The following is a 23876-nucleotide window of genomic DNA, read 5'->3' as shown; positions in this document are numbered from 1 at the left end:
AAGCCACAGCGTCCCAAGCCAAGAATGCTCCAGATGGCTTTTGTTTTTCCACCTTTTTTTTTCCTTTTAAATAACTGAAACAATATGCTCACTGCCATAGGAGTAGCCTCTCCACTGATCTGGCCCTACTGGCACTGGATTTCTCCAGGAAGATGGGAAGACTGAAGGCTCTGGTTTATTGGTCTCAGCCCGAGCCGTGTTTTGCAGCAGCCACAGGATTGCCCCAGGCCAGCGAGCAGGCTGGGGACTCTGGCTAAAACCACCAGCAGTGATGTGGCCAATGAGAGCTGACATTTGGGGCCAATGTTCCAAGCAGTGCATTTTTAAACTCCAACTCCAGCAGTGCAGATGATGAAAAAGTACAGAGCATTACACACAGCCCCAGGGGAGAGGGGCTTCAGCGCCAAAACCAAGAGACACGTACTTAACAGCTTCAAGCTCTGCTCATCTTCAAAATTCCAATGTAAAGACTCAAAGTCTCCCAAAGGATACCTTTTAAGATACCATCTATAACCAATTCAAGGCTGGAATGTTTTTGATTGTTCTTTGGCTTCTGCAGGATTAAATGTTTAATTAAAAGACCCTTCTTTTAAGAAGAAGATATATGCAAAAATACTCTGTTAAGTGAAAAACTTTCTCCAGGGGGGGAAAAAAAGGACACTACTATAGAAATGAAGTAGTGAAAAGAATCTACTACTTAAAATGAAAATTAGTAATCTTGCCCTGTTTTTGAAAGAATAGATACTTCCTTTCTCTTAAGCAGTGATTTTACTGGTTTGAAACCCTACAGAACTACAAATTAGTTTGAAGGCTCAGTCCAGTTTGAAACACAGGAATATGAAAACTGTGCTGCTTCTGGGAATAGCGATGTGCTCTTCTAAAGTCTAAAACAGGTTTGTTTTCTTTTCCACAAACTGGCAGCAGGAAGCACCTTGGCAGGTTATAGCTGTACACAATTAAATAGGGGCTCCCAACATAATCAACCCCTGGCACTTTCATAAGTCATTGGGGTGGAATAACACCATTCTCCCTAACTGCACACACCTCTTTAAAACTGTACCAGCCTTAATATTCCCTCCTGGCTCTCCTGTTCCAATTGATTACATTTTATATCTCCCCACTCCAGCCTTAAACTGAAGTCAAGAGTTGCAACCGTCAATCACTGCTCTGCTCCTGGAGTCCTTTCATAACCTGCACTCTGAAGGAAAAGCTTCCCAGGCCTGCACTTCCCACCACCACCCTGGCCAGCTAACTGTGGCATGATTCTGGTTGCTTGTTAATACATCCTGGGGCTCTAATAAGCAAGTCTCACATTGTTTGGTACATTTGTTTCAGCTCCTCTGACTGAAATTTTAATGAGTTTCGGAAAGAGAGGCTTCGTTTGGAACTACCAGAAAAGTGGGAAAACAAGGATACTTTCTCAGAGATCTTGGAAACAAAGAAGTAACCAAAAGGCATCTGAGCAAACTCATTTACAGCAGTAGTAGAACTAAAAGCTGCATGCCTATGAATCTTCTGTGTGCCAGAGGGCAGAAGTGATGGACTAATTTATGCAGTCAGTGATACAAGAATGATTTGTTTCTTGTCAATCTGATGCATTCTCTGTGAGTTACAGAACAGATGACAGGAAAAGAAAAAAATTACAAAAATTCTTCTGTTATGGAGTACAGCTGTTACAAAATTACCTCTTCATTTAGAACACAGAATAGGATAAACTATTTCAGCTGAATAGGACCTACAAGGATTATCTACTCCAGCGGCCTGACCAATTCAGAGCTGACCAAAAGTTAAAGCCTGTTGTTAAGATGTTGTCCAAATGTCCTTAAACACTGACAGGCTGACAGGCTCAGGGCACTGACCAGCTCTCTAAGGAAGCTTCTTCCAGGGACTGTTCACCCTCTTGGTGAAGAAGTGTCTCCTACTATACAGTCAGAACCTCCCCTGGCACAGCTCTGAATTATTCCCACATGTCCTGTCACTGGATTCCAGGGAGAAGAGCTCAGCATCTTCCTCTTCGTTTCCCATCCTGAGGAAGGTGTAGAGGGCAATTTCCATATTAAATTACCCAATCTTTTTCTTGCCACACCTAAACACAAAGCAATTGTGTAGGTGGAACAAATTCAGAGATCAGAATGAAATACTGAAAGATATCAAACAGGTTCCTAGCTAGTTACCTGGTTAAATCCAGAGGCTCAAGTGTTTTTTTGATTTTTTTTAATCCTAGATCTCCATGTGCTCAGTGAAAAAGTGGTTCAGCTGATGCAAGGAAATTATCCAGTGTGATTCAGCCATTGAATGCATTTTCAAGGCTGAAGCACCAGGGTCCTAGAAGAGCATCCTGGGCTCAAGTCAGCCAGTTTACAGAAATATATTGTATTTTGTGCTATGCAAGCAAGAATTAGTTAGTTATGTGATTGAGGGCCTCATGACTATCACACAACTTGTGGTTTCTCTACATGCACCCCAATAGCTGATAAAAGTTGAAGGGGAATGGAGATTATATTAATTATATTTATTTAATCCCCCAATGAGAAAGAATTGTGTTTCATACAAAGACTTAAACATAAAACACAGCAAATTAGGGAAAACAGAACAGGTTGGCAGTATAACTCAATTTGACCATAAAAGATAAAACCCCTATGATGCAGATACATTTCTTTTAGTGTAACAGCAATTTTATCTACAAACCTATTACCTTATCAATAAGCAAAGCCTATAAAGTACAAATTATGGAAAATATTCTTAAATATCACAGAAAAAATTAACAGCAAGTTACCTTGCGATCTTCTTTAAAGACTTCAGCAGCAGTTGTGAAATGTGGAATGGCATTTTTACAGTGAGGACACCCTGTTTGACACAGGAAGAAAAAGACATCATAAATTTTAGTTGTAGGAAAGATACTGGGACAAACTCAAGACACAAGGTGAGTCAGTGAAAAATCTGAATTAAAAATCGCTCTAAACAGGAGCTCTCCAGTTCTGGAATGAGCAGGACAAAATGTGTGTCAGCTACACAAAAGTAAGCACATGTTTAAGATCCCTGTGACTTCAAGGAATTTGGGTGCAGGTTTATTCAGCATCCTGTAATAGGGGCCACAGTGCAGGGGCTTTTCTCCATCACCAGTCCCCTAAGGGCACTTCCAGAGCACCAGCCACAGACAGACCTTTGCCCTGCTCTGTACCTCCTGGTATTGCCAGGTAGGTTTTTACTGCTGTTGCCACACATACTGGCTACAATTGGGCATGGGAATAAAGACAGCACAGCTGGGAACAGGAGGCTGGAAGCTGGAAAGGAAATTGCTGGGAGCATTTATAAGTATTTGGAAAAGGCCTGTGTTAAAGCCAAGCCATTGGGAACATAAGGGAGGGGAAGAGAAGCAAGTGCAATAGGCCAGACATCTTTCATGGATGGAGAGCAGATGTCCAGTCCCAGGTTAGGGTGACTGCTGCTGGCTTTCCTGGAGACCTTCCTGCTGTTCACCACAGCTGGGCAACCTCTGAAGAGTTTTACAGACACTGCACACAGGAACCCTAGAGCTTTGCATGGGAGATGGGATGATATTCTTTGTACCACTGCAGCACTGAACAAAAGGCCAGCTAATCCCGTGCTTAAATACACACTGATTTGACTCAAACATTTCAGAAGTCACAGAAAGGAAATCAGAACTGCTATCTTGATTCAAGGTTCAGATATGAGTGCTCTCAATTCAGAACCAATGTCTACAAATTATTGTCTATGAATAATCCAAAATCCTCTCAAAACATCATTACTATACTGTAAGCCTTTGAAAAGGAAAGTACCTGCATATGTGTAATAAATTACTTTTTTTCAAACCCAGCACAAAGGTTGATCCCAAGCAAAGACTCAAGACACTATTTTTTGCTTAGATGCACATTAAGAGAAGAATGGACACACTTCAGTCAAGCCTGTGTAATGCTGGCAAAGGTGTCCATCTTGCTATTATTTCTGGGTAGGAACAGAAAAATCCCAAATGAGTTGCTCAGAAGCACCAATTACAGCTTATGCTACTGTTGTTTACCAGTATTTTACATGATGAACAAATGTCTGTGTTACTTTAAAATCAGGAGTGAACAAATGCCCTCTGAGGAGACTTGCAGCCACCCTCCTAAGCTATGCTCACTCTTTCAGCTGAAAAATACTATCTCTTTCACAAGAAAAATAGTATCTGTGCATAAACACTGCACACTCCTTTCCACAAAGGAAAGGCTGAATACCCCTTCCATTTCACCAAAATATAACTTCACTGCTTACATGCACTGCTTTGAATTTTAGAGCATTTCTTTCTTCAGAATAGGATTCTGAAAGCACTGCAGTGACACACCTGTGTAAATACACTGAGAGTCTGTGCAGTAGCTAAGAATACCAGAAAGTCAAGGGGATGTTTCCTGGGAAACTGAGGCACTTCTGTAAATCCATTTAATGACTTCAAACTATTATGCAGCACGATGGCAGCTGTGTTTCAGTGGGAGACAGTACAGTGTTCTACAGCTTGCAAACTATTAACCTTGTTGAGTTGTTCTGCATTTGCCTGGAAGAAAATGGTCATGAAAGAAAAGGAGGAGGAGGAAGAAGAGAAGAAAGAGGAGGAGGAAGCTACGGTTTCAGGCTGCTCCCACGTCCATCAGCCCACTTTGGTGACCTATTTTCTCTCTTAGCACTTGTCTGGCCTGTCTGCCTGATACTGAAGAGCCTGCAGGTCAAACCTGCATCTGAACAAATCTTGCTTAATTTCCTGTACTGTGGGGGGATTGCCTCAGTTGCCTTGTTAACACTGCTCTACACAAATAAATCAGAACTGGTGACGACATCTAAAAAGAATTTCAGAAACAAAAAATGGATAAAAATCAGGCACCTCTAAAACAGGAACACTTGTTCTTAACTACATGCTGCACTTTTTCTGGAAAGCACTTCCAACTGTTACACTAAAACATAAAGGCTCTTAAAAACTTTAACCTTTCAGGTTCCCCTTTTTGCTTATGATCTTGAGTTTGAAATTTAGGTTTCACCCAAGAACATCTTGTAAACCCTCAATAAAAGATATCTCAGGACAGTAAGGCCTCTCTCAAAGCCCCTAGAGAAGTTGTAGCAGGTAAGAGCTCTTTATGAGCCACATTCTGCATGAAAATGAGAACACAAATAACAAGCACATTCTTCCACACAAAAATACCAAATGCAATACCAAATCATGAGAAGTTACCTTCATTTACCCATCTGAAGCTCCATCCCTCCTCCCTTCACTTCTCCCTTGGCCCAACCTCCTTTCTTTACTGCACTGTGCTCACAAAACTAAAACACAACCATATGGCTTTTGGCAGAGCTGCCTCCAAGTCCAGTAGGCATTTTGTTAGCCTTGGACATCCATCCACGGAACAGATGTGAATGCTACACTGAATTCCCAAGGAGTTTCAAGGAGTCACTGAAAAAGGGGGAAGGAGCACATCATATGGAACAGCAGAACTTCATCTGTTACAACTTAGAAGGATTGCCAAATGCAGCAAACATTTGGAAGTCACCCAACCCAGTCATTCTATTTAAAGCACACATGCCAAAAAAAATAAAAGCAGAGGTTGATGTCTTCATTTTGACAGACGGAAAACTTGTTCTCCCCATTCCCTCTTCACACCCACTATCACACATTTATTTTAAGTGTTAACACTATCTTCTAGATTCGAAAGTGCAAGGAAAGGAAATGTACTGAGCACAGTACATGAGGATAGGAAGTGTGCAGCTTCCTTACAAAGGAATTTTCAGATGGGCTGCAGTGGAAAGAGATTAAACTGCTGGCATATGAAGGTGTGGGTAAGGTGTCAAGAACCAAAAGGTCCTGCCCCTTCTCAGTCACTATGGACTAAACAAGTTGGAAAATTCATTTTAGTTTAATAATTTGGATCCTATGGTAAGCACACAGACTTCCTGCAAGGACAAGAAGTAGACTTTTTAACTGAGCAGCACTGAAAAGCAGCACTTCTGGGAGCAGAGCCTTCTAACACAGATGCAGGGCTTTGCTTTAACAATTTTCTTTTTTCATTTTTACAACAGTGTCAAATTTGATCTCAACAGGGTTAAGAGCAGATGTGAACTTAACAGTAATTTCCTGTGCCTGACTTGAGAAATGTGAAAAAAACCTGCTCCTGAAATATCCAACCTTTCCACAGGATCCCAGTACTGGCACTGAAAACCTCTAATCATTCCTGCACATCTCAAGATAACTCCATTTCCTACTGTAGAAACACAGTTGCATCACCTGGTAGGAAAACAAGAGAGCTTGACATCTCAGGCACATGCCATAGCATGTGCTGAGGCCATTCCCTGCTCACAATCAGCAAACAATACAGCTTTAACAGAGCTCTAGTCAGGCACTCGGCTCTGTGCTCAGAATTTGGCTCTCTGGAGGACTCCCCATACAGTCCCTGGTGGCATCTGCTCCCCCTGACCTGCTGGGGCACAGGGGCTGCCTGCTTAAATCACAGGTCCCAAACAGCTGCAGCTGAGGAGTTCTGAAGTTCTTTTTGCCCTTGTACTACAAATTTAAAAATGTACACAAACCCAGTATTTTCTACAAGGTTTTTCTCCACCATTCATGTTGTAAAGTTGGTAGGAGATGTGGTACAGTCACAGCAGGCACCATCATATTCCTCACCTTGAAAACCAAGTAGTTCTCAACTGAGCCAGTACATGAGAAATATGGTTTCTGTGGGAAAAATTCAAGAGGAATGGCTGATGAACAGCAGACGAGGGAAATCAAGCAAGCAAGCAAGCAGGCTTCACTCAGAGCCATTATCACTGAGGGGAGAGGGAGTCAGATTAAATCTCCTCTAATTAGAGAGGCATTTAAAGGAAAGCTACTGGGTCTTTAGGGAAATGAAGTGATGGAAAATATATAACCCAGCCTGTTTTCCACAGAATGGATTCACTGATAGCAGGAACAGCCTCAAGGTACAGCACCTTCTCAGGGTATCTTTGAGGAAAGACCCAAGGAGCCAGCACTGGTGTGGGCACAGAAAGGGGCTGGAACTTCATTCTTGTGGAAATACTGCTTTGAGGACTGTGAAAAAGAACTGCAGGGTTGAGTTGGATGTGTTTTCCAAAATGATGCCGCAACACATTTGTTACATGATGCAAAACAAAGATAGCACATGGGGTAATAGAAAATGTAACTATGTGCTCACATCACCTTGAGAACTGATTTTTTGGGTTTTAAACAAAAAGGAGACTAAGAAAAATAATATAAATCCATTTTTCAGGTACAGTAAGAATGACACAAAATTGATATGATGTGGTAGCAATTTGATAATTTTTCAGACATAATAATACCCATAAAAACATTTTCCATAATTGCAGGATCCCATGGGATGCAGAAGGGATGCAAAGAGGGTTTCAAAGCACTGGAACAATCTAGTGAATAACCTACATGTCTTTATCGTGTTCAAATGGAAAATTTTTCATTGAACAGGGCTTCTTTTTTTAAACCAATGAATTGCTTAGAGATGATAGTGAGTCAAAAGTAAAACTTTAGAGATTCTTAAAACTTCAGTGCACAAAGGTATTAGGACCAGATGGCAATGCTAAAGATGTCTCAAGAGTAGTGCATGAAACAGATGCACCCTGTTGTACAACAGTCACCTCATTACATTTAAAATAAAATTGTGGCAAATTTTCAGAACTGCCTAAAGGAATCAAGTCCTCTTTCCAAAACCACAGGTTTCTACTTGTTTAAATACGAAAAAACATTCTTTAAGTTAAGTTACTTCATGCTTTGTTTAATTTGAAACTACAAAGCCCAGTGATATAATATAACCTCTCTACAGCTGAACAGTACAAGGTTAATTCAGTTTCCTTAGAAGAGAGGAAGCTGTATTAGCATAGCACATAGAAGAAAGGTGAAGCTGTTTTTTAATGAATATAAATCAAAAGCTAACAATTTGTACAAAATATATAAAGCAAGCAAATGGACATCAAAGCAGTACCTACAGTCAGCAGAAGTAATAATGATGTTTTAAGTATATAAGGGGCTTTAAATGTATTAGAAGCAAAAAAATCCAAACAATGCTAGCAATACAGCTTTGAAAGAAAATTATGGAGTTGTCAAAATGAACTTCACTGAATAGATAAGTTAAAATTGTAAGCAGATGTGGCGGGGGCCTCTATGCCTGGCACCTCTGAAGTGCTGTTTGCAGTTCTGGGCCCACAAATCAACAATGAGTTCAAACTGGAGGGGATTCAGAAGACCCGTAAGAAAAACAACAGAACTGAAAGACGTGTTTCATGGCAAAGGGACTCAGGAAGCTCAGTGTGTCAACAGCTTAAACCCAAAGATTAAGAAATGATAGAAATTGAGAAAAGTCAGTCTCTAAATTTCATTATAACAAGCTATTCAAGCTGGGCGCCAAAGGCTGAGTAAGCTCCAGAGCTGGTTGCATGCTGAAGCCAGTCAAATTTAGATGGAAATTCACATTCCCCATCACTAGTAAATTTTAGTCTGAAAGGAAATGGTTTTGTAAAAGAGCTGGTTTCACACAGTGGCTCTGTACCTGATCAGAAGACAGCTGTCCTTGGCGTGCATGGCTGAGCTGAGGTGCTCAGCAGTGCCATGGGCTGGCTGTGCTCGTGGCTCCATCTCCGAGCGGCCGGGGCTGCAGGAGCCAGCACTGCCCGTGCGTCAGGCAAGGACGAGAGCCCCTGCCAACCCCAACCTGAGCATCCCAACTAGAACACTGCAGCAGCACTGACTGGGCATTTTGCCTTCAGAAAGCACACCCTTATACCTTTTGCCTATCAGTAACACATAATGATTTATAACCCTACATGTGTTGTTGCCGTGCGTGCTTTTAGCATCTCATATGTAATAAAATTCTGATAAATAAAGTCACAAAGTGGTGTGCATATATTTTACATGAGGGTTTTTCTAAGGAGAGAGTTTAAACATGCACACATTTTAATGCAGACTGCTTTCATATTAAATACACTAACTTAAACTGTCAGTACTTTCATAACAAAGTCCTGGCCAACTCCTTAGAGGAGATCTTCAGAGCCCAGTGATTTGTGAGACCGTGGCATTTGTGCTGTCTGTGCTCTACCCTCAGCATGAGAAAGGGCTCTGCTCCCCCCTCAGCCCCCGGCTTCCTTTAGTGCCTCTCAACGGGTGATCTCAAATGCTTTAACTAATATCAATTAATTACCCTTCAAATTGCTCCTAAGAGAGACAGACGTGATTATCCCCCTCTGTCATTACATCCAAGGTTAAACAGAGTCAGGAAGAGGTTAAGTGACTCTCAGGGTTCACAATCCTGCCTGACAGGGAGCCAGGCTGCAAGGTGCTGACTCCATTTGCTCAGCTGTGAAACCATCAGGACCTCGGAGGGCTCAGCACGTGGCAGGATGGAGCCCTCAGCGTGCAAAGTGCAGAGCACAGAATGACTTTCCAATTCCCCATCTCTGCTTGAAATCATCACCGTTTAAATAACAGGGGTAGATAGTGCCCTCTGTTACTGGCTTTTAAATGACTACAATTCTAAGCAAGTGCAAGCAGCAGCTCTGCACAGCTATCAAAGCCAGCCCGGGAGCTCGCACACCACAGAGCCAAGCAAAGCCTGTTTCCACTCCAAGAGTTCCAAGCGATTAACTAGAATTAAAACCAGAATATTACTTGGTCAATCAAGGAAAGACAGGCCACAGACAGTAATTGCACAGATAAGAGCTGGAAAAGGGTATACTGCTTAAACCAATGCAATTTGTGTGGCTACAGGAGTTATTGAATCCACAGGCAGATTTGAGAAAGGCATTTGGAGATGAAACTGAAAGGTTAATTCACTTTGTTTTACCAGTAGAGAACTGGAGGGCTTTTTATTGCTTATCTGGACCCAAAGATCACTTGATGACATGACCTGACACCACAGAATAATCATATCTCTAAGACATGAGTAATTGAAAGAGGGTGACATGTCCTTTGATTTGAAAAATGTTATGAGGTTTTCAGTTAAGCATCAGGTGAACCAAGCCTTGTCTGACTACTCTTAACAACAGGTAAACTACTCCAAATTTCACAGCCTGCTGGTAGATTTTGTTGAGTTTTTCCCAAGCTATCTGAACTCTTATTTTGTAACACCTTGGAGGTATACAAATGAGACAAAACATACAAAACCCAAGTTATTGGGAAACCATAGCCATGAGATATGAACAACTGCAACAGCAACAAAGTCATCAGAACAGGTCAAATTGCAGAAGTGAGGAGAGTAAAAAGACTCAGCACAAAACTCCTGGACGATTTCATCCACTACAAAAAACAAGGATATGACTGACTGCAGTGAAATACAAATGACATGCCAGCACTCAGCATTTGGCAACAAGAAATCCTTTGAGTTGGAAAGCTATACAGCAAGTCACCTCTGGACAGAAAGGGTATAAAGGTCAACAATTACACCCAAACCATACCTTTGTGCCAGTTCCAGCAGACCTGCATTTTCCACTGTGCCACTGGCCTGTGTAGCTCGAACAAAGCTGGCAGCAGCAGTTAACCAAGCCAGCATCAGCCCTGGTTAACTGCAAACACAGTCATAGAGCAAATGAAATAGTTTTGCCATTTGACATGCCAGTGGACACCACTAATTGAAGACATGCTGCTGAGTTAGCAGCAGCCAGCAGAGCACCGGAATTTCAGCTGCACTGATGCTTAAAAGGAGCTCCTGTCACAACGTTACACACCACGAAAAAAGCATTTGTCTTACTGGAAATGGGTTTCGTGACAGTGCATAAGGATGGGGGGCATGTTCATAATCTCCTAATATGCCCACAGTGACACTGCACCAACATAGCTGTGTGTCTGTGAGGAGAGAATTCCACGGAGCAAGGCATGCACCTCCCTCCTCTTCCCTTCTCACGAGCTGGAGCTGTTTATATACAGGCAATATTCTGCACACCAAATCAAGCAGCTGTAACATTTTAGGGTTACAAAACAAGAGGAGCTGGATCACCCCAACAATTTTTAGTTTACTGTCACCACTCCACCACAGCCACTGCGAGCACTTTGTGTGGTTATGCACAGTCTGGGGAAGGGCAGCTCAAACCATTCTCTCGGCACTAATTAATCTCCTCGGCACAAACAATGGGGCTAAGAGCAGCTCTGCCAGCCTGACTGCAGAGACCACTCTGTGAATTCATCCTTTATCAAACCCAGCCTGTTAAGGGGCTCTGTGGCATCAGCACTACTTACACCGAAAGGAGCACACCTCGGTAATGCACCTGTAACAAGAGCACCACTGATGCAGGAGGGAAAGCAGTTAGTGGCAGAGCTAACATCAAAATTCTGCAGTGCCAGCCCACACAGGACTTACAGCCTCATTATCAGAGGGTCCAGACATTGCCTCGCTCAGTCAACAGCCAGAAAATCCTTCCTGCAAGGTTTTTTGCCTCGAAAGGGATTCTTTCTGTTCAGCATGTTTTTAATAATTTTTTGATAGCTTAAGCTTCATTTATAAACATGCACATTTTGTTCAGGCTCTTTGATACAGCCTCCTAATCAAAACTTAACAGGATGTACTTGCAAGTGACAGGAAAACCTCTTGGTGGGAGCCAGTCTGAGGCCATTGTGGGACACCAAATTAATCTGTGCTGCTGCTTTGCTCCACACATCTGAACTCATAAACTCAATTGTCATGTATGTTCTCCCTCTCTGTGCATACTTCACACAGAACAATGTCACCCAAGTCTGCTGAGTGACCCAGCAGTGACCCAGACTGCTCATCTCAGGCCCAGCAGCCACAGGCTGAGGCCTCACAGCCAACAGAATTTGCCATGTTTTTCTACAGCAATGCAGCTTAACCAAAACACAGCATTAACTCCCCAAAACTGCCTGTGCAAAGGCTGAGATATGGTGCAACCAGCCTTGGCCAAGCTTCCTCCAAAATCAGGAAGGATGAAAAGGAAACTCTAGGGCTTCCTTCAGAAGAGGTTTTTGATGACAGCTTGGGTCCCAGGGAGGGAGGAGCACTCTGCCCTCCTGGCTGTCAGCATTAACAGCTCAAAGCCATGAGCCCCTCTGTGTCCACAGTGTGACCCACCCTGGCAAGGACTCTCAGCCAAGTGCTTCTTGTCATTGGACATTCCCTGATGCATAACTTGGACAGAAGAAACCAAGCAGTTTCTGTTGTGAAAACACAGAGAAGGAGCAGACCAGGATACAGAATAATTAAAATCTTGAACAAACTGTGGGTAAAATGAATGCAGGCTTGCTTAGCTCTCAGCATTGTATGGGCTCTTGATGAAACACAGAGGGATGGGCACAGCTCATTTGGTCAGATCCCTGTCTGATTTCTTACTGCTGAGCAAAGTCATACCTGATTTCCCGCTTACTTTTTAATGGTGGCCAGTAGTTGACCCATCAGACAGCAATGAAGTCAATATTCCTGCTTTACTCTCTTTGTTTTACATCAGAACCAGGTTCCATCTCCCACAAAAACCTTAGATCAACACACAGCCTTTTAATGGCTCCAAAAGCTCCCTAAAGTCTTCCTGGACTTTATCAGATGCAACACAAATTAGGCACCTTTATTCCCTTCTTCCAGCACTGAAAGAAAAACCCTACAAAAAGTGTAAGTGAAGAACCCTACACCCTACAAAAAGGTGTAAGTGAAGAACCAAAGAGGCTGATATCTCTAACTACACATCCTCTTGCAGCAGTACAGCCACTTGCTCCATCCAAAACCACTTCATTAAAACCATCCTCAGGATGGTTTACTTCTGGGTGTTCTCTCAGTACCTCTGTGGGTCAGGCTTCACCAGAAAATAACCTTTTCCAGCTGATGAAATTAGTTTCTATTGAAGTGAAAGTTTCATGGCTGAACACAGAACTGGAAATCAGCTCCCAGCAAAGCATTTATTAAAAATATCCATTCTATGAACCCTATTGAGTCCCACAAATAGAGGCCATTTGGCAAGTCAATAACATTGGCAACTGCCCCCCCTTATGAACCATTAAAAGGGAGCACTTGCCCCCAACTACTTCCCATTGCTGCTGAAAGTCTTTATTCTTTAAAAGGGCTGATTAACTCGTGTTTTGACACTGAAGGTAAAAACTGAATGAATTTGATAAGTGCTGATTCCTGCCATTTAAAGTGACTGATCTCAAACCAGAGTGCCCTTCCCCCCATCATTTGGACCTGTTAATGATTGATCTATTATATATAATTCGTTTCTGATACAGTTGATTCATTTGTAGTCTCTTTGGAAGCAGCAATTTCAACCAAAAAATTATGTTCTTGTAACTCGAAAGTGGACATTTTCTGTTTCTGCACAAGAATCAGCAAGTGGTGTTATGAAGCCTTTCCTGTTTAGAGAAAATCAAAACTGGATGAGAAGGGGGAAAAACAACCTAAATCACAATTTGCAAAACCAAACCCCAAACCAAATAAAAACCCACTGTGTATCTCAAACTCCAGTATAGCTATTCCTAGAAATACAGCATTGCTGTGTTGGAAGGAACTTTGGGAGATCATCTAGTCTAACTGCCTTGCTCAAAACAGGCTCAACTTCAGCAGGTTGCCCAGCACTGTCTCCAGCTGGGATTGAATATTTCCATGGATGAAGCCTCTTGGGTCATCTTGTTCAAGTATTCAACCACAACCACAGTAAAAAACCCACCACTTCCTCTAAATGGTTATGCAAACTTTCCTGTGTTTCAATTTGAGCCCTTTGCCTCAGTGTCCCTGGGCACTACAGAGAAGTCTTACCTAGCCTTCAATCATTCTTTTTTTCCCCATAATTTGTTTGAGTAATGCAGAAAAAACATCTCCAACCACAAAGACATTATTTACTGGAACTTTTGTTACCCTTTGTGATTCTAACAACTAATCACAACCAACTGCTTCTATTTTGCACAGTTTTCAGTGCCACAGTAGTAGGAGGTTAAAATTTAATGCATTGTCAAAGTCAAATCTCAATTATCTGGAATAACGGAGTGGAGAGAGCACATAAAAGTAAAAATGCAGATAAAACACATCCAGATAAGCTTTATAAACACGGAGGACATAAGAGAAAGAAGAAAGAAAGGTCAGGGTGCTGATGCCAGAAGAGGCAAACAGGTCAGTCCAGGACACCTCACTTTAGTGCTGCAAGTGTTGAACCAAGCTCTGGGTGCAGGTTCAGACCTGCAGCCACTGCCCCCCTGACCCTGGCTGGTTCAGCACTGCAGTCTGCCTGCTCTGGTCCATTTGTCTCACTTCCCAACACAGTCTGCATCCCCTAAATCCTGATCACCCATGTACCAGGCTCCATGTGCACACCAAACCATACTCAAGAGTAGTTGCCTCCTTTCCCCATTTCTGGACAAAGCCAGTTATAAAAGCAAACCTGAAGTAGCTGATGGAATCCAGTAGTCCAAAGACTGGATTATGAAAAAAATACAGACACAAGTCCTATAAACTCTCTCCAAAAGCTTCTCAAGTGCTGGTGCATCAATCCTGCTGCTTTCAAATACTCCCCCAACCCCTCACAGCAGTCCCCACACACATCTGAGGCTTCATGCTTCCCTTTTGCAGATGGTACCATTGTATTCCTCTTATTTTAGGCATTTTGAACTTAAAGGTACATGAGTGGGATGACAATTACATCTTCACAAGAGCTGCACAAGGGTTCAGAGAAGAGCTGGGCCAGATGCTGTGCAGCACAGATGCCAGCAGCCTGCCCCAAGTCCTATCCCTAAGTAGCTCTAACACGTGCCAGTGTGGCATGGTATAGACCTACCCAAAGGACATCTGGATGAAGATCTGGTCTCAGGTCATTACTGGCACAAGCAGCACTGGGTTTTCTGCAGCAGGCACTTTTTCCCAAGTCAGTATTGGGAACCTGCCCCTATTCCTGCCTCCTGCCCCCAATCAGTCACTGCAGCACACACAGATGCCAGCATGCAGGAAAGGGAACGTGAAATCAAGACCTCTGTGATGTCAAGCCCACAGGAGTGGACTTTTTCCCCCAGTAATTCCAGAGTCTTGATTCTGATTCTCAGTCATTAAAATAGTCCACAGCCATGCAGAATAACCTTTATGTTTATGCTTCACCCATGTTCCAGGAGACAGAGTAATGAGCTCCCTATCTTTTCCACGGGGATGTAGCAGCCTTCTCCTCCAGAGCTAAATCACTGTGAAGCACTGCTCAGTACCATTAAAGCCCTGCTCAGCTCAGCCCTGAGTTATCAGCACAGCAGCACATTGGTGGCTCTCCTATACATATTAAGTAATCTGGACTGGAAGCTGCCACAGGAAAGCCAGATTTCATTTTAATTTGCATCTAAGATAAAAATCTGTGGCCTTTGCCTAAAGGTTTGTCACTCTAGCTCAAAGCTTGACAAAGGTCAGAATACTCAATTTTCTGCTTTAAATTCTAATGGCAGATGAGAGATACATTTCTTAGCATAAATATTTATATATAAACATATTTTAGATAGGCATGTATACACACCCCCCCAATCCTAAAATATCTCAGCATATGTGTAAGTGTAACAAATACTGCCACAGAGTCACAAATGAATGGAATAGCATACTGTGAGTCTGCCCTGACCTAAGATGTGGATTTGAATAGAAAAAGAAAATTATTTGAGGTAATGGGACCTTGAAATTTTAGCAGTGTTCCTTCTGCACTAAAATAAGCAAGTTAAGATTAATTGGCAATGTAAACTTCAAGAAGTCTCAAGACTGAGAAGATGGTAAACAAAAGCTAATCTATAAAATTTAACAGGAAGCACATTATCACTGCACAAAAGCTGAAAATATATAGTGTTTTTAATAAATGTAATTATTTTACTGTATTAATGTTTCTTTCATAGAAAATGGAGATTTAAAATACTGATCTGGTACTTTCCCCTGCACCCAACAAAGAGCAGGCTTCCTGCACTCCCTCTGTGTGCCTGCTTTGTGCTTTGCTCACAGACACTTCCACATTTAGAGAACAAATCTGACAAATCAGAAACTGTGCATGACCCACGTACTGACACCACAACAGCAACACTGCCTTAGGAGTCACAGGAAGGCCAGACTGGGTTCCAGTTAACACCCCTCTGTCCTGTACATAGGTGTCTCCTGCAGCACTGTGTCAAAAACAGTGCAAAAATGTGTCTCAAGTGCAGCCTCAAAGCACCCAACACTTTTACATCACACAAGCCTTGTTTTTACAGCCTGCTCATATAGAAAGGGCCAGGCTGATCTTTACTCACCCCTCCTAAAGTAAGGGTGGAAGTCAAATGACAAAAAGCACCCCTCATGCTTTCAACCCTGGGAGCTGCATACTCATCACACATAGAGTCTTTGCTTTAAATGTGGCTTTAAAAAGGATCAAGAATCTTAAAAAGATGCAGCTAAAAACCAAAGGTGAAATAAATCCCTCTTATGCAGAAAGTCACTAATCGGGTAAAGAGAACTCGAGAGACAGTGAACTCCTAAATCTTACCATTTCATGGGCAATCATTTGATTTTAAAATTACAATGTGCTCTTAACCAGCTGAGGTCCATGAATCAGAAATTCCTGGCACATGAGCAATTTTTAGTCAATAGGTGGTGGGAACTGGACTGGAAAAGGGATTATGTCCCCTTCCGTTTTCTTTTACAACCTTCCAGAAATCTCCCTCCTGAACTGCACCCCTGCTTTCTCCCACATCCCTTCATATGAGCCCCAAAGCATTCATGTTTAATTCTCTAACAGAAAAGCAAAATAAGGGGCTGCCTGATTAAACATTAAGGACCTTTTCTCTCTTTATGGAAAATACCTTTGCTTTAATGGGAACAACTTGGTAGCTGTTTATCTGAAGGTTATCCATTAATTGCTGGCCGTGTGATTTGGAATAATTGTTTTTTGTATCAGGGGGCGATGAGTCATGGGGGCATAAAGGCACATTAATAGTATCTAATATGAAATGCCTGGATTATCTTCTCCCTTTGATAAGCCCCTCAAAAGCTAAGAACTTGTACCTAGTTTGCCTGTCTCTGGGACAGCACAGAAAACAGAAGAGGTCCCTCTCATTCCCCTTATTTATAAAAGGCCTGATTCTAAACTTCTCTAGAAATATTCTCAGGAGCTTCAAAACCAAAGTGATTATGTGATGCATGCAAAAAAATCTGGGAGGAGGAAGCTATGTCCCTAGCCCCAGTGGACACTTAAATGCATATTTATTACAGACAAAATTTATTCCATCAAAATTTGTTCTACACCTCGTGGACTGATTCCTCCTACACTACTGTATTGATTTCACCACTGAAGTGCTGCATTAATGAATCAGGCTCTCCATGTCCACTGTGCTACTATAAAGGATCACATTTTGTTATATGGACCATAAAATGCAGCCGAGGAAAATAAATCTGTTTTGTTTTTGTTTTGCTGCCTGCTTTGGTGTCTGCATTAAATAATATACCCATTATATACTGTTTTGTTTCCACTTATAAAGATAGAAATGATGGTGCCAATAACGTTCCCATGCACTTATATTCAGAATCAGCTCTTTACCCTTAAAAATCTGGGGACAGCAAGGGAATTAATTCAGGATTTCATGGTAAATGTAGGGCTTATAAAACCCATCCTCATAGAGAGGTTATTTACTCACATGGTGCATAGAACATGACAAGGGTGTGCTTCTTCTTCTTCAATGACTCCCTGAAGTCTTCTCCTGCCAGGTGGATAACACTGGTCTGTTTTTCTTCCCATGCAGGCTCAGGTGGAGGTGGTGCTTCAGGACTAGAAAAGCAAGACAATGAAATTGGTTTGAAAATGTTTCTGGAAGCAGATAAAGGGACAGCATTGTCCTGGTCATAATTAGCATGAGGTAACTGATGTGAAAAATCCTTCAAGATGTCTGCGCAGTAGAAAGACATACTCAATATTTCCAAAACCAGGCAATAGCAAAAAAAAAAAAGATGAAAGTTAATTTCTGGAACTCAGATAATTTAAAATATAATTTAAAATAATTAAAATATAATTTAAGTGACTGTAGTCAGGCATATGAGTAGAAATGTCAAATAAAGACTTTCTACCTTGCATCCAACACCTGGGTGGTAAAAACATTGATGCACATCACTGTATCATCCACAGCCTTGAACTGAGAAGAACAGCAAGCAGGTGGAATTAAAAGGCAATTGATATAGGACAGCAGCTTCCATTCAAATATCCTTTTTGTACTCTTTATCCCTATCATGCAAACTTCTGTAAAGAATTTCATGACCTTCTCTAGAATTCAGATATTAAAGCCAGGATGCAAAAATCAGCATTGTTCCACTTGGAATACTGGGGATGACTGAACCAGAATAGTTTACTTTGGTAAAGAGAATGTCAGGTTTCAATTATGACTGCACATACTGGCTAGATCAGAGCAATCCTGCACACCTAGAGTGTCTCTAACAAAAATTCTGCTATTCACTAGTTCACAGACCTCTCTCAGACTCATTAAATTCATTCCTGCTGTATCTTAGATAGTGATTACTTTATATAAAATCATCAGAATGGTGCCACGGTATAAAGACCTTCGTATGTCGCCTTGGTAATAAATTAGCTTTTCAGACTTTCCTGACACTTTCAATGACACCATTTTAAGTTGTATCAGGTACATAAAAACCAAGTGGAGAAAAACTCAATTTTTAAAGTCCTTCTCAACGTCACTTGGTGGACATTCATTGTATTTCCATCATTACTGATTTTCCAGTTTTTAAAGAAAGACATAGATGTGTTTCAGAGAAAGAAGAGTTACACAGTGTGTCCTTTAGCTGAATTCCTCCATGAACACAGTTGTTGTGAGCTATCACTGATTACAGTTACAGAGGTGGGACTTTACTCTCACACAAAATTTTCCACACTGACCTGGAATAAGCTACCCAGCAACTGGTAACAGCCTGGTGTGGCAGCACAATCACCAGAGAGGAACCACAGCCAAAACCTGCATGGCTGCAAGCACCCATTGAGACAGGTCTCCACAGGCTGTACTTTTACCACCAGCGTGCACCCCAGATGCATCCCTATTTCCACCAGCTTCAGTGCAGCTGTGTCAGTTCTATCCCTGTCAGAAAACAAGGATGTTATTCTACTGCATCTCTAGCTGGGAGAACATCCAGGAGCCAAGAGCAGAAGAAAAGTTGTCTGGGCTTCACCTGTACTGCTGACTAGCTGAGGCTGCAGACAAAAGTCTTCAAGAGCCACAGCAGGATCCAGAAGAATTAACACCACTTTCCTGTTCCTCACTGCATATTCACCTGCTGGTACAGGCAGCATCAGCCTGACTGTTTAACTCACCACAAAGTGCACAGTGCTCAAAAGAGTTGAGCAAAGCAGTGAAATGAGGACAATGACTTCATGTACAATACAGATACAGCAGCCTGGAGCCTCTGTGGGCAGGGAGGCCAAGGGAGTACCATGTCTAAAAGTAAAATACAGATAAAGCTCCTCAACATGCTACAACAATACTGCCAGACCATATCCACTACCTGCTTTGAAGCAGTCAGAGATGTAAAGAGAGAAGAGAAGAGAAGAGAAGAGAAGAGAAGAGAAGAGAAGAGAAGAGAAGAGAAGAGAAGAGAAGAGAAGAGAAGAGAAGAGAAGCCCACACAGCCTCTTCCCCCACCAAATAAAAGGGGGAAAATAAAGATTACATTCCTCATGCCAACTAGTTAAATGACTAAAATATTCACAAAACTCTGGCAGGTTTTCTTCCCCTTGACTAATGCAGAAAATACATGAGGCTTACAGTACCTAAAGAAAATGCATATTTTATATATATATATGCATACTTTTACATACATGCATATATAATACATACTTAAAGAGAGAATTCTCCCAGCAATTTATTTTGAAATGGAATTATTGTCATCATTTTCATATCAAACTTAATTCTGCATATTTCTGCACGCCACCCAGAAAAGTTGGTTAGTGCACTCAAAGGTGCTGGTTTTGTTGGTCTCACTGGCTTTCCTTCAGCCTCACGTGGGTGGAATTCTAGGCATTGGCTCTGAAATGCTGGAAAGAGAAAAGTACAACTGTAGAAATTCAGTTACTAACACTGGAATCTGCTGCTTTGTATAAAGAGGGAACAACAAATGTTCTGTTTATTTTTCAGAGCCATTGCTATTCCTTCTCCATGGAAAGGCTTAAGGTATATTTGAAAAATGTTTAGTTTGGGAAAGAAATACCAGGGCAGCTATGAAAAACCCCATGGCAAATAAAGGATTTGGTGTATTAGAAACCATAATTAACATACATGCTTCTTTGGGTTGGAATACTGGAATTCAGTGTAATTTTGTTAGCAAGGGATTTAGGCAGTGTTGAAACTCTGCTTAGTTCCTCGTCAAAGCCATTTGCAGGAGTCACTAACCAGGAACCCAAATACTATCTTAAAACCCTCAAAACTTACTTCTGCAGCCATTCAATGATCTTCTTCTTTGTTCTGAGGTGTGGCAGAGTGTATTTCTCCTCTCCATCCTTAAAATACTTCAAAGTAGGAAACCCTGAGATGTGATATCTTTCTGCCAGAGCCTTGTTGACAGTAGCATCAACTGCTGCAAGGACACCCGGACTCTGAAAGAGAGATCACCTCCTGTAAATCCCAGCCACATACACACACAAACACCCCTTCAGCAGGACACACCAGGCTTGGGGGCAATCACTCATGCTCTAGTTGCCTTTGCTGCCTCTAGAACAAGAGGACATAGTCTTAAGCTGTGCCAGGGGCTTGGGCTGGACATGAGTAAGAATTTTTTCATCTAAACAGTGATTAGACATTGGAATGGGTGGCCAGGCAGATGGTGGAGACACCATCCCTGGAGGTGTTTAAGGAAAGACTGGATGTGGCACTCAGTGCCATGGTCTAGTTGACATGGTGGTGCTTGGTCATAGGCTGGACTTGATTTTAATGGTCTTTTCCAACATGTTTAATGCTGTGATTTTGTGCACAGACATACAGAAAGACAGAGAGAACAGATGCAAAACCAGAAGGGGACATACTATGGACTAAATGTTACCAGAGTCTTACCTGTTCCCCTCCCATTTCTGATGGATTGTCTTTATATAATTCACTCTATAATGCTTAAGAGCCATTCCCAGAAACTGCATTTCCTCCCACATATCCCTGTTTCTCCCAGAAGAAACAAGCACTGCTAAAGGTAAGTTTACTTTAAGGCAAATTCATCTTTCCCAAACTTGTGGGTATCTTTTCATGGACCACCTTTAGAGACACAGAGGAATAGGCATTTTTAAAGTGTGATTCATTGAATCTTTGTTTTTCTCATCTCCTCCCTCTCCAACAGCAATAAAGGAACTTTAGATGTCTCCACAGAAGATGCTTAAAATATGGGGGAGACCAATTCTACTTCTCCTCCTGCATGGCATACACAGCATGAGACTGAATCAATAACACTAATACTTGTATTATTGGATCTCTCTTCTCCAGCCATGCTGATGGAGCACTTATGATGAAGCTAATGGAGTGGTGCAACCATTAAAAACGGTGTATTTGAAACAGGGATCAACCCCTTTTGTTTTTTTCCAAATCTAATTCATAAATAAAAGCCTATGTTTTTTCACATTCAATGTCTTTAAGTAAGAGGAAAAAAATCCATTTTTGGATTTGATCATATTATGTATAAGGCCTACAGTAGAATACATAAACATTTTTCGATTTTGTTTTCATTCAAGACAGAATGTTCTTTCTCAGACTTTGGCAGGGCTCATGCATCAGCGATGAGACTGTACTTTGGAAGCACATTTTGAAGGGTCCCGTGGGAGGATGAGAACAGCTGAATTTGTTGTAGGGAGAAAAGTCACTTTTATTACTCTAGTTATTTATTACTGATTATTTGAAGGATATAATAAAGGAAATTAGCTTACATCACTGGTTACATGGAGAAACTCTGCAGCCTTCTCATATTCTGGCTTCATTTTCTTACAGTGCCCACACCCTGCCAAAATAAAAAAAATATAATTAAGTTGTATACACCATGGTTATTCATTGACCCATTCAGCCATTACCAAAATCCAAAACCATGTAATAAAGATCTACTAGAATTTTGTATGCATTTTACTTAATACATTTGTAAAGCCTTAGTATGATATAGGATTTTTTCCAAAATGACCACAACAGTTTAAACAAAGAATTTAAATACTATTATTATTATTATTATTATTATTATTATTATTATTATTATTATTATTATTATATCCCTGCTTTCACACCCACACCTCTTTCCTTACAAAAAGTACTATAAACATTTGTCAAGCCCATTGCTTCTATCATGCTCTTGGGCAAAGCACAACCTCACCCATTTCAGTTGCCAAATCTTTATCTGCTTTAAAAAGAAGCAACACAGCTCCTCACATGACTTTGTGACTTTCAGTGGAGGCTTACACTAGCACAGCTTAATAGAGTAATATAATTTGAATTCAACTGCACTGATAATAAGCCCTGCTTTACATGGTGCAGCATGTCCTTCTAGGAAGTATTTGCACTGATTTAATCACATCAGTGTAATTACACCACCACATATGTTCCCAACATAAGCAGGATCTGTAAAACTGAGATAATGGTGCTTTCTCGCTTGTGCGAAGTTCTCCTGAGATCTGCCATTACTTCACTGCTAAGTGCTGACATTACAATAAAGTAAAATGAATGTATGAGCGAGAAAAGCAGACTTGGAATAAAGTATTAGGGTGTAAATTAAATTGCTTTCAGCTGGTGTAGTTGCTTGCAGGCAGGCTGAACTTTCAGGCCCACGTGAGGATCCTGCCACGCTTGGGCACCTCCAGTGCGCTGCTGGGCCTCAGTGACAGCCCCTGCCCCGTCCCCAAGGGACTGGCACAATGGCAGCCCCCCTGGGACAGTGCACAGGGACAGAGGGGCTGGGGTAAACACCCAGCAGGTGAGGCTCAGGTCTGACTGGAGTGCAGGCAGCTGGGGCAAGGTGCTGGCACAGCCCCAGAGCGCTGTGATCCCGTGCACTGCCTTGCTGCACCTCTCCCTCCCCTCTGCAACAGCTGCCAGCTCACTTTCCTGAGCTGTTATTGTTGGAAGGGGCACTTGAAAACCCAGACTGTGCTGAGCTTTTGGAAGTTGTATCAGAAGATATGGCTAGAAATGTGTTTCAATGCATGCCAGCAAAAGCTGACTCTGAGGTGTTCAGGTAACAGGCTGGGGCTATTTTTACACCATTGTCCAAAAGAAAATAAACCAAAGCCTCTGAACCTCAGTGCTGCTTTGTTTCCTCCTGATGGGATGATGGCTGAAGCCAGCAGACACAAATCTGGGCCTGAACTCAACCAGACAAGCATGTTTTATATAGCCTAAGTGTTTGCAGCCAAGCAGCAGTACCAGGTGTAAGTAACTTCACCAGAGCAAACAGAGCTTCAGCCACCACAGCACACCATGGAACACTTTCAGGGCATGTTTATGGAACATTTGAACAACAAATGCAAATCCCACCTAAGAATTACAGCAAATACCAAAGCAGTTGATCTCAGAGCAGCTCCTGTTCAAACACCAGCTACAGTCCATAGCACTTAGTCATCTGCACAGAGACCACAGCACTAAAGAGCCCCATGCCATTCTTTTAAGGAAAAAACAGTATTGTGGTAGGAGCAGGAGAACAAGGGGAGCTCAGCTGGTGGAGAGAGCTTTGCTTTAATTTTACACCATGGTGTGAGAATGCTGGGAACCTGATGCGACAGCTTCACAGGAGAATTCAGGAAGAAGCTGGGACAGGCTGAGGAAGAGTTACTGTTTCAGCACTCCTTATCTTGTTTAAAAGCACAAAAGAGGCTGGAAAATGATTTATTTGCCACCCACAGAAAACTTGCAGGCATATGGCTTTGTGTAAGGCGCTGACAGATCCCTCTGACACCTGCCC

At 41.9% G+C, this 23876-nt stretch overlaps 1 protein-coding gene across 1 annotated transcript in view; it reads right to left on the bottom strand.

Annotated features, from left to right (window-relative positions):
* Positions 1–23876, bottom strand: part of PDIA5 (protein disulfide isomerase family A member 5) — a 98170-nt gene that overhangs the window by 9882 nt on the left and 64412 nt on the right. Inside the window, exons 12-15 of the mRNA XM_058809476.1 lie at positions 21865–21935; positions 20393–20556; positions 17603–17733; positions 2777–2847 (exon numbers count right to left, since the gene is read on the bottom strand). Of these exons, the coding sequence (XP_058665459.1) occupies positions 2777–2847; positions 17603–17733; positions 20393–20556; positions 21865–21935 (437 nt within the window). The remainder of the gene's footprint in view (positions 1–2776; positions 2848–17602; positions 17734–20392; positions 20557–21864; positions 21936–23876) is intronic.

The sequence above is a fragment of the Ammospiza caudacuta genome, chromosome 8 (genome assembly GCF_027887145.1).
Source record: "Ammospiza caudacuta isolate bAmmCau1 chromosome 8, bAmmCau1.pri, whole genome shotgun sequence".
NCBI lineage: Eukaryota > Metazoa > Chordata > Aves > Passeriformes > Passerellidae > Ammospiza > Ammospiza caudacuta.
This window is presented reverse-complemented; position numbering and strand designations above follow the sequence as displayed.